At 44.1% G+C, this 12,092-nt stretch overlaps 1 protein-coding gene across 3 annotated transcripts in view; it reads right to left on the bottom strand.

Annotated features, from left to right (window-relative positions):
- gnav1 (guanine nucleotide binding protein (G protein) alpha v1) overlaps positions 1–12,092 on the bottom strand; it is a 124,199-nt gene that overhangs the window by 78,080 nt on the left and 34,027 nt on the right. For 2 of the 3 annotated variants that reach the window (XM_043714994.2, XM_088000715.1), the window contains exon 3: positions 882–974. The exons of the other annotated variant lie outside the window; for it this stretch is intronic. In XM_043714994.2, coding sequence (XP_043570929.1) covers positions 882–974 — 93 coding nt within the window. The remainder of the gene's footprint in view (positions 1–881; positions 975–12,092) is intronic. 3 annotated transcript variants of the gene reach the window in all.

The raw sequence follows: 12,092 nt of genomic DNA, 5'->3' as shown, positions 1-12,092 counted from the left end.
ATATAACACAGAGATAGATAGGTTCTTGATTAGAAAGGGGAATAAAAGTTTATGGGGAGAAGGCAGGAGATTGGGGTTCAGAAACATAACCAGCATGATCGGATGGTGGAACAGACTCCAAAGGGCTGAATGGCCTAACTCTATTCCTATAGCTTACGGTCTGTTTCCTCCACCTTCTTGCTACTGGGTTTTGATGCTTTTGTTCCCCTCAGTTCTCCTAAAACAACTTAAATGCATACTTTCATCTGCCAGAAACTCACTCCCTTCCAGAATTATACACCTAAGGTCCCACCTTTACTGTAGTCTATTGATGGGGAATGAGAGCGAGTGAAGGAATTTCCACTGGATAAGGAAATGGATAATATCCAGCAGTCGTAAAGCCTTATTGCAGAAGAAAAATACCTCATGAAAAACAGAGTATTGATGAATCACTGAGGATAATGTGCAGGCAGGACAGACACGGAGTTAACATCAGCTCCCTACAACTAATGCAACACTGCCACCTACTGGTTGCAACTCTTCTGGACATACAGTGACAGTCATACAGTCCAAGTTACGATTTCCATCAGTGAATGAGAGAATATCTGACTTGAGGTCCCTTCTGCATGGCCTGACAATGTCAAAGATCCCATGATCCTATTTGAAGAAAGGCACAAGCGTTATCCCCCGTATTCTGGTCAATATTTCACTCTCAATCACCATCATTGCACACACAGATAATCTTATCTTCGTCACATTGCTATACTGTATATGGGACTTGCTATGTGTGAACTAACTGCAAATTACAACAGTGACTATGCCTCAAAAAGTACTACATTGGCTGCAAGGTGCTTTGAGATGTCCTGAAAAGTGCTCTGTAAGTGTTTTAAAAAATTTCTTACGGTATTCTTGGGGTTGGCCAGATTAATCCTCAGAATTCCCATCCCTTGGAGCACAAACTTCATTGAACTGAGGAGATTGTCCAGGACAGCGGGCTAAAGGGAGAGAAGAGGAGAATGAAACTCCCTGATTAGTGACAATGCTGGAAGAGAGGCTCAACACAGCAAAACAAACAAAGGCATTTTACAAGAGGAATAATCACAAAGAATTGGAGACCGAACAACACGGTGATTCCATGCAGATTATCAAAGGAGGGCCTTAAAAGCAGCAAAACTTTTAGGATGAGTTTTCCAGACCTGCGATCGAGACAACTCAGACACAGACACGGATGGCAGAATATTTAAAACAGGAATTGCTGTGGATGAGAATTGGAGATTCTGTATGAGAGGGTTGATTGTGAGGACGGAATGGCTTAAAATAAGTTTAACTAAATAGCTGGACAAATTCAAACAAGCCATCAGAAGTAACTAATGGGCAGGCTATAGCCTTATGATATTACTGCTGGACCCCGATAATCCTGAGACCCCGATAACGTTCTGGATTTGAATCTCACCACAACCAGCGATGGTGGAACTTGAATTCAATTTAAAAAAAAGCTGGAATGAAGTGTCTAACAACGGCAATGAATTCACTGTTGATTGTTGGAAAATCCCATCTGGTTCACGAATGTCCTTTAATGCCATCTTTACCTAGTCTGACGCACATGTGACCTCAGACCCACAGCAATGTAGCTGACTCTTAACTGCCCTCTGGGCACTTAGGGATGAGCACTGGCCTAGCCAATGATGCCCTCATCTATGAATGAATATTAAAATAAAACTGCATTTAGAGCAATCAACAAATTATTATCTGGTCTACAGTAAAAGACCTGAATGTTTGTTCAAGGCTATGACCATTTCCATCCTTCCTGATAAAGGACACTCAAGAAGCTTGACACCATCCAGGACAAAGCAGCCCACTTGATTGGCACCACATCCACAAACATTGACTCCTTCCATTCTGCTGTTGGTGTCTGTGTCTGAGTTGTCCTGATCTAAGGTCTGGATGCTCAGTAGCTGTAGTGTGTACTATTTACACGATTACTGCAAAGATTTACCAAAGATCCTTAGACAGGACTTTCCTACCCACAACCACTTCCATCTAGAAGGGTAAGGGCAGCAGATACATGGGAACACACTATTTGTAACTTTCTCTCCAAGTCACTCACCATCCTGACTTGGAAATAAATGTCATTCCTTCACTGTTGCTGCGTCAAAACCCTGCAATTCCCTCCCTGATGGCATTGTGGGTCAATTTATAGCTCATAGCAGCTCACCACCTTCTCAAGGGCAACTAGGGACAATAAATGTTACCCAGCCAACACCACCCACGGCCCATGAATGAATGAAAAAATGCCACTTGGATGACAAAGGAAATGGAGGCTATTTCAGATTTGCTGGATGATGCAAGATGGACTGAATGGCCTGATTCAACCCCAAGATAATACCATAAAATGCCAATTTGATTACGACAGTATTTATTTTTGTAGATATGATATGGTCACAAACTGATTAACAACGTTTTTTTTAAATCAGAAATGTGTCTCACGCAGTTTAGTTTTGTGTCATTCATAAACCTAATCCTCAAAATTACTGCCTTGTTGCACATTAAATTTCGGAGGATTACGGCTCCATGTGTAATTAGTTTCCTTTCTCTCTCAGTCGAACAGGGAAGCAGCTGGTGCCCTGAGCGTGTTCTACTCTTTCAGTATTGTCTTACATTTGCATCACGTACTTCGCAATTCCTGTTGGCAAATTAGCAAAACAACTCTCCACTGTTCCACCAAAACCTCACTACCCAAAATATCAAAAGGAAACTTATCAACTTAAGTCAAAGCATCATTTTATGGCCAATGCACCCAGCCTCTGTGGTGCCCACATATCATAAAGAACCTAACACTCACTATCGCAACATTCATAATTGATATACCTTTAGGTGGTAGGTACGTGATGGATGGAACAAAAAAGGGGGACATTTTCAACTCGAACTATTATTCTGTCACTGGGCATCCATCAAGAACAAGATCAAACTTCCCTATAATTATTTGTCAGGTTGAAGTCTAAAAACAAGCACCTCTTTGGGAAAATTGCTCTAACTGGGGGCCAGCTCTGCCAGGGAACTACACGAGCAGCTCTAGCTGGGGACCAACTCTGCCAGGGAACTGCAGAGCCATTATGCCCAAGGTCCTGCTCTGGTTGGGCTGCTGCTCCACCAGAAGATCATGGAGACAGCTTAGCCAGGGGAGCACAGGGAGGCAGCACTGCCTGGCAATTGAGAGTGCAGGTTCTCCTGGGGACAAGCTGTGTATGACTGGGTGGGGTGGGGGAAAAAGGCCTGGCAGGCTCCTGACAGAAAACCTTCAGTTCATTCACTGAGGCAGCAGTTCAAGTAGCCTTTGCTTGGATTTACATCATGATTGAGGGTGGACAAGAGTTGCATTGTGTTGCATTGGTTGTGACCATAGCTCTGAGTCAGGAGGCCTGGCTCAATCCCACTTTCCCCAGAGGTGTGCGTCATAACACCTTTGAATAGTCTGATTAGAAAATACTTTTAAAAAAATCTATAAATGTCTAAGAGCCAACAATGTTCTGGGGAAGAGGGTTCAAATCCGGTCACGGCAAATACTGGAATTAGAATTCAATAAAATAAAAGTCTTGATACAAGAGTCTAATGATGACCATGAATCGGTCATTGATGGTTGGGTCTTTGGGAAGGAAATCTCCCAAACCTACTTTGTCTGGCCTAAATGTGACTCCAGACCCATAGCAACGCGATTGACTCTTAACTGCCCTCTGGGAAATTAGGGATGGTAGGTAAAGGGAATTTTACTTTACTTACAGTGCGGAAACAGGCCCTTCGGCCCAACAAGTCCACACCAACCCTCTGAAGAGCAACCCACCCAGACCCATTCCCCTAAATTTACCCGTTCACCTTACACTAGGGGCAATTTAGCACGGCCAATTCACCTAACCTGTACATCTTTGGACGATGGGAGGAAACCGGAGCACCCAGAGGAAACTCACGCAGACACAGGGAGAATGTGCAAACTCCACACAGACAGTTGCCCGAGGCGGGAATTGAATCCGGGTCTCTGGCACTGTGAGGCAGCAGTGCTAACCACTGTGCTGGATGACTAAAGAAATTGTGGGTTTGGTTAAGAAAAAGAAGGAAGCATATGTCAGGTATAGACAGGATAGATCGAGTAAATCCTTAGAAGAGTATAAAGGCAGTAGGAGTATACTTAAGAGGGAAATCAGGAGGGTAAAAAGGGGACATGAGATAGCTTTGGCAAATAGAATTAAGGAGAATCCAAAGGATATTTACAAATACATTAAGGACAAAGGGGTAACTAGGGAGAAATAGGGCCCTTCAAAGATCAGCAAAGCCGCCTTTGTGTGGAACCACAGGAAATGGGGGAGATACTAAACGAGTCTTTTGCATCAGTGTTTACTGTGGAAAAGGACATGGAAGATATAGAATGTAGGGAAATAGATGGTGACATCTTGAAAAATGTCCATATTACAGAGGAGCAAGTGCTGAATGTCTTGAAACACATAAAAGTGGATAAATCCCCAGGACCTAATCAAGTGCAACCTCGAACTCTGTGGGAAGCTAGGGAAGTGATTGCTGGGCCCTTGCTGAGATATTTGTATCATCGATAGTCACAGGTGAGGTGCCGGAAAACCAGAGATGGCTAATGTGGTGCCTCTATTTAAGAAAGGTGGTAAGGACAAGCCAGTGAGCCTGACATCGGTGGTGGGTAAGTTGTTGAAGGGAATCCTGAGGGACAGGATGTACATGTATTTGGAAAGGAGAAAGTGAGGACTGCAGATGCTGGAGATCAGAGCTGAAAATGTGTTGCTGGAAAAGCGCAGCAGGTCAGGCAGCATCCAAGGAGCAGGAGAATCGACATTTTGGGCATAAGCCCTTCTTCAGTAATGAGGGCCTCATTCCTGAAGAAGGGCTTATGCCCGAAACGTCGATTCTCCTGCTCCTTGGATGCTGCCTGACCTGCTGCGCTTTTCCAGCAACACATTTTCAGCATGTATTTGGAAAGGCAAGAAATGATTAGGGATAGTCAACATGGCTTTGTGCGTGGGAAATCATGTCTCACAAACTTGATTGAGTTTTTTGAAGAAGTAACAAAGAGGATTGATGAGGGCAGAGCGGTAGATGTGATCTATATGGACTTCAGTAAGGTGTTCGACAAGGTTCCCCATGGGAGGCTGGTTAGCAAGGTTAGATCTCACAGAATACAGGGAGAACTAGCCATTTGGATACAGAACTAGTTCAAAAGGTAGAAGACAGAGGGTGGTAGTGGAGGCTGTTTTTCAGACTATGACCAGTGACCTGTGACCAGGGGGGTGCTACAAGAATCAGTACTGTGTCCATTACTTTTCATGATCTATATCAATGATTTGGATGTGAACTTAAAATGTATAGTTAGTAAGTTTGCAGATTACACCAAAATTGGAGGTGTAGTACACAGCAAAGAAGGTTACCTCAGATTACAATGGGATCTTGATCAGATGGGCCAATGGGCTGAGGAGTGGCAAATGGAGTTTAATTTAGATAAGTGTGAGGTGCTGTATTTTTGGAAAGCAAATCTTAGCAGGACGTATACACTTAATGGTAAGGTCCTAGGGAGCGTTGCTTCTTGAAAGTAGAGTTGCAGGTAGATAGGATAGTGAAGAAGGCATTTAGTATGCTTCCTTTATTGGTCAGAGCATTCAGTACAGGAATTGAGAGGTCATATTGTGGCTGTATAGGACATTGGTTAGGCCACTTTTGGAATATTGCGTGCAATTCTAGTCTCCTTCCTATTGGAAGGATTTTGTGAAACTTGAAAGGGTTCAGTAAAGATTTACAAGGATGTTGCCAGGGTTGAAGGATTTGAGCTATAGGGAGAGGCTGAATAGGCTGGGGCTATTTTCCCTGGAGCGTTGGAGGCTGAGGGGTGACCTTAGTGAGGTCTATAAAATCATGAGGGACAATGGATAGGGTAAATAGACAAAGTCTTTTCCCAGGGGTGAAGGAGTCCAGAACTAGAGGGCATAGGTTTAGGATGAGAAGGGAAAGATATAAAAGAGATCTAAGGCACACACCTTTTTCCATGCAGAGGGTGGTGTGTGTGTGGAATGGGCTGCCAGAGGAAGTGATGGAGATTGGTACAATTGCAACATTTAAAAAGACGTTTGGATGGGTATATGAAGAGGAAGGGTTTGGAGGGATATGGGCTGGGTGCTGGCAGGTGGGACTAGATTGAATTGGGATATCTGGTCAGCATGGACGGGTTGGACCGAAGGGTCTGTTTCCATGCTGTACATCTCTATGACTCTATGACACAGCAGTGACCTTTATATAAGGAACCATGATAACCTGCACTTTCCCTCAATTCCCAGAATTATGCACGGTTGCCAATGTTGGGCAGAAATAAACACAAAATTATAAATAAAAAGTTTATAAAATCATGACGGGCATAGATAGGTTGAATAGCCAAGGTCTTTTCCCTGGGGTGGGGGAATCCAGAAGTAGAGGGCATAGGTTTATGGTGAGATGGGAAAGATTTAAAAGGGACCTAAGGGGCAACATTTTCGCAGAGGGTGGTGCGTGTATGCAATGAGCTGCCAGAGGATGTGGAGGAGGCTGATACAATTACAACATTTAATAGGCGCCTGGATGGGTATACGAATAGGAAGGGTTTAGAGGGATATGGGCCAGATGTTGGCAAATGGAACAAAATTTATTTAGGTTATCTGGTTGGTATGGACGAGTCGGACTGAAGGGTCTGTTTCTGTATGTTCAGCTCTTTGATGCCAGAGGTCAGAAACAAAAACTGCAACTGCTGGATAGACTCAACAGGTTTGGCAGCATCAGTGGAGAGAGAAACACAGCTAAAGTTTCAAGTCCAGTGATGTGCCAAGGTTCTCCAGCACTCTGTTGGGCAGCTATAAACCAGATGGGTCCATCATGCGACCATCCATCCCCACTGTAATAATTCTCTGTATCCACATATTTTAAAATAATTATTAAAAATTTACCAATTCAAAGAAAATGATAAAAATAAGCTTTTCTTTTAAAGAAAATTCCCCAGTTTGCTTGCCTCAGAGTCCTGGAGGTTAATCTTCAAATATTGGACATGATATAACAGATGCTGGAGCAGGACATCCTGGTTCAGAGGGAGGGATACTACCACTGTGCCATGAGATCCTTCTGGCTTCCAGGGCTATCCTGGAGAGCTGGCAGCAATTGTTGATGGGGGATGGATGCGAGATGAGGTTTCTGGAGGGTGGACTGACATATCACCAATGATATTACTGTCCTGACTTAAACCAGGGGTCAACTCCTCATGTGCAAGTTCATTATTGATTAAATAATTATAAAAATTGTCAACCAGCCCACTAGAGATCAGCTAATCCCATTGTGGAGGGCTTTACACTGAATCTATTCACTATGTAACACCATTACATAATAATACCACCTCATGTCTTTCCTGAACTGACTGACCATTGGCCATAACAGTGTTTCCAGCAGTGGGGCTTGCTTATTCGACCCAGCACTCTCTAACACCAACAACCTTCCCATTCTGACTTGGGTTCAATTCGACAACCTGCGTCCCTATATACTCTCTCTCTCTGCCCGGGATTGGACGTTGGATATCGGATGCCAAATCCCTCTATACCTCCATTCCCCAGCAGGATGGTCTGCAAGTTCTTGACTTCTTCCTCAAAGGCCTGAACACTCCCCATCCATCACCACTCTCCTCCACCTGGCTGAACTTGTTCTCTCACTGAACAATTCCTACTTTAATTCATCTCACTTCTGTCAGGTCAAAGGAATGGCATCTGCATGGGTCCCAGTTATTGGGTATGTGGAAAAGCCCTTGTTCCAGTCCTAAACTGGTTCCCTCCTCCAATTCTCTTTCTTGGTACATCAACGACTGTTTCGGTGCTGCTTCATGTACCTGCCAGGACCTTGAAAAATTTGTTCATTTTGCCTCCAATTTCCACCCCTCTAACTCTCACACCACCCATTTCCAATACTTCCCTCCTATTCCTTGACCTCTCTGTCTCCATTTCAGGGAATGAACTGTCCACTGCCATCCACTACAAAGCCACCAATTCCCATAGCTACCTTCACTACAGCTTCTCCCAGTTCCTTCACCTACGTTGCATCTGTTTGGATGATGCCACCTTCCAAAACAGCGGTGCTGACATGCTTTGCTTCTTCCATGACTGTGGTTTCTGGCTCACTCTCATTGATAGGGCCCCCAACCACATCCAATTTATCACCTGTGGTTCTGCCCTTACCCCTTCCCATCACACTCAACATGATCGGGTCCCCCTTGTCCTCACTTCATCCCATCAGCCACTGCATTCAAAGGATCATTCTCTGCCATTTCAGACAACTCCAGCAGAACACAACCACCAAATACATCTTTCCCTCACTCGTCCTGCCTGTGTTTCGCAAGGATCATTCCCTCTGGGACACCTTAGTCCATTCCATGAGCACCAATTCTAACCCTTCCTTCCCACAACACCTTCCCATGCAACTGCAGAAGGTGCAACACTGCCCCTTCACCTCCTCCCTGCTCACCATCCAAAGGCCGAAACAGCCTTTCCAGGTGAAGCAGAATTTCACCGTGTACTCCTCCAATCTTGTGTATTGTATTTTCTGCACCCAATGTGGCCCACTCTACATTGGAGAAACCAAATGCAGATTGGGTGACCACTTTGCAGAACACCTCCGGTCCAGGTGCAAGCATGATCCAGACCTTCCTGTAGCCAGTCATTTTAACACAGTAGCTTGCGCGCATGCCCACTTGTCTGTCCTCAGCATGCTGCAATGGTCCAGCGAATCAGTGCAAACTGGAGGAACATCTCAGCTTCAGAGTGGGCACCTTACAGCCTTCTGGATTTAATATCGAGTTCAACACCGTTAAATTGTGAACCACCTCCCATTTCTTCCCTTTCTTTTAGTCAGGTCTTTAATCAATACAGAGATAAAGGTTTATGAGGACACCATTGTTCCTGATGAAGGGCTTTTGCCCGAAACGTCAATTCTCCTGCTCCTCGGATGCTGCCTAACCAGCTGTGCTTTTCCAAAGCCATATACTTTTCGATTCTGATCTCCAGCATCTGCAGTCCTCACTTTTTCCATACCATTGTTCTGCCATCTCTCATTCAGATCACTTAATCTGAGTTATCAATACCTTTTCTCCCTTAGCATTTCAACACCATCCCTCCCACTATTGCATAAATGCTGCTCCCTCCACAGTTCATGTCAGCTCTGAAGAGTCATCTAGACTCAGTGTTAGCTTGTTCTCTCTCCATGGATGCCACGTGATCCACTGTGATCTTTAGTGTTTTTTGTTTTCAGTACAGATTCCAGCATCTGCAGTAATTTGCTCCGATCACAGCAACTGTTACCTTGGTTCAGTGTTATTTACACAGAGAACAATTGCTAGAACATTCTTTAGATAGCTGACTGAAGTTCCTAGAGAAACAACTGAACCCTTCCCTGCCAAAGTAAAAGGGTAGCTCATTGAATATCAACCTGCATCCAAACATAAACAAACCAGAGAGCAAAGATGGAATTTAAACAAAAGAGCAAGTCTTAACTTTAGTTCATGAGAGTGCCAGTCACTGCACAAGGTACCCCATTTTTTGGTCATGTGTACAATGACCCAGACACCAGTGTCACCCTAAACATCTCCATTGATTTCCTGCCCCTCCTCTCATGACACAGTGCTTTGGTGGTCAGCACGCTCACCTCAGAGCCAAAAAGGTTCTGGCTTCAAGTCCCACTCCTGAAATGTGAGCACAGAAATGTTGACCCATGCTCCAGTGCAGGACCGTGGCAGGGCTGCACCGCTGCATGGGTTCTCTTCAGCTTGAGGTAAAGGCCCCATCTTCCCCCTCAGGGGGATGTAATAGACCATGTCATGATGTCAAAAAATAGCAAGGGAGTCAGCCCCATTCATTCCGGTAACATTTATCCCTCAATCAATGTTACAAAAACAGATCATTGGCGCATTATCTCGTTTTTGGTCAAGAGTTTTAGCCGTACGCCCTACACTACAGAGATTTCACGACAGAAACTCCAAGACATTCGAAGGTTGTGACAGGTGCTGGGCACAGTTAAGTTGCTTCATTCCCGAAAATGATGGTATACCCTGCGTCAACAATGACAGTGTCATGGCTTGCATTCTGAATCACAGGCTGCAAAGTCATCACTCATTCAGTCTGTTCAGAGATATAATGATGCATCTCTGTAGCAGGTGGGTCTTGAACCTACACCTCCTGGCTCAAAAGATGAGGACACTGCCATTGTGTCACAAAAACCTCAGGTTTTCTGCATAAATCAAGTCGTTAAAAATTGAAACAGCTATGACATTTCCCACTTCCTGTCAGGGGACAAATGATAGGCCTCCTTGCTGAGATCCATCCTCCCCAGGGCCTCGACTACCACCACCCTGAGACCTTCTCCATAAGACTTCTGTCCCTGTGCAATTCCCCCCTCCCTCACCCCCCATATGTAGGATACAGTTAGTAAAACAGGTTTGTAATGGACTGATGTGAAAGCTACCAGCTGGTCATAACTACACCCTCTCAACAGGTGACGCCCATTGGTGTAACTGGCACTTGGCTCAGTATCTCAGGTAAGAGGGATATTATAAATTTCAATGGGGCCATAGAGGCTTTACAGAGAGTAGAGCCAGGGGCTGACACTCTCACACTGGACCACCAATGGAAATTTCAGTATTGTTGTCTAAGCAAAGATATACTGGCATAGGAAGCAGACCAGAATGATTATTACCAAATTAATCCAGGGTATGGAGGGATTTACTTATGAGGAGAGGCTGATGAAGTTGGGCATGTACTCATTAGGAAATGAGAAGAATGAGAGGCAACATTGTTAAAAGTTGCAAGATTCTTAGGGGACTTGACAGAGTAGATATAGAGAGAAGTTGCTTCCCCTTGTCAGAGAATCTAAGGCCAGAGAGAATAATCTCAGAATGAATGGTCACCCATTTAAGATTGAAATGAGGAGGTATTTCTTCTCTTGGAGGATAGAGAATCTGTGGAGTTCTTTATTGCAAAGGGCAGTCAAGGGCTGGATCATTAAGTATATTCATGACTGAGATAGTCAGGTCTTTAATCAATACGGAAATAAAGGTTGATGAGGACAAGGTAGGAAAGCAGAGTTGAGGATTATCAGATCGGCCAAGATCTCATTGAATGGTGAAGCAGACTCAATGGGCTGAATGGCCTATATTCTCTCTAGGTCTGATGATCTTAACAGCTTAAACAGAGACCCTGTCTGGCCTCTGAGATGATAGTGAAATACCTGTGGCACTATCAAATCAAATATAGGACAGTTTCCAGTGCCTGGCCTAATACCCATCAATCAACACTCCAATACACAGTAAGATCCCACCAGTTCTGATGAAGAGTCATCTAGACTAGAAACGTTAGCTTGCTCTCTCTCATTGGATGCTGTCTGACCCGCTAGAATCTCCAAGATCCCACCAGCAGCATCTGATAGCAAATTGGCTGCAGCACTCCCAACTTTACAACAGCGACTACACCCAAAAATATTTCATTGGCTCCAAAATACTTTCAGATGTCCTGTGAATGTAAAAGCTGCTAACTAATTGCAAACATTATTTAATAAAAATCTACATCACCACAGCCTGTAATTGTAATGGGAACCTGGTTTATATTTAGCTCAGTGCTATCATGCCAAGCAGACAGCATGGACATGTTTGAGAGAATGAACAAACGGGAGTCTTTTCTTTTGATGTCCCACAATTTTAGCAATCCAAAGCCAACAAAAACTTCATATACCTGAAGAAAAGAAAATGCAGGAATGTGAATGAAGGCATGGAACACAGAACCTTAGAAATGGTTAATGGGATGATATCATCAAACAGGACAAGCAGTCCTTTGTGTCCAAAGTTTTTCACAGTCAGTCACTAGACCACAGCTTAGACACAAACGATAAAGGAGGCTGGACAGCACTCGTGATATCTTCCAGATAAATTTCCAAAGGAATTCACAAAAGAAACACAAAATCAAAAATTTATTTGGTCATTATCTCGTTACTGTGCATGGGAGCTTGCTGTGTGCAATCGAACTCTTACAACAGCAGGTGACCTGGGATGTCCTAAT

This window comes from Chiloscyllium plagiosum, unplaced genomic scaffold, assembly GCF_037043375.1.
Source record: "Chiloscyllium plagiosum isolate Xiang-an unplaced genomic scaffold, Cpla_swu_hap1 HiC_scaffold_25, whole genome shotgun sequence".
NCBI lineage: Eukaryota > Metazoa > Chordata > Chondrichthyes > Orectolobiformes > Hemiscylliidae > Chiloscyllium > Chiloscyllium plagiosum.
Note: the sequence above shows the minus strand (reverse complement) of the source record. Positions and strands in the feature narration are given on the sequence as shown.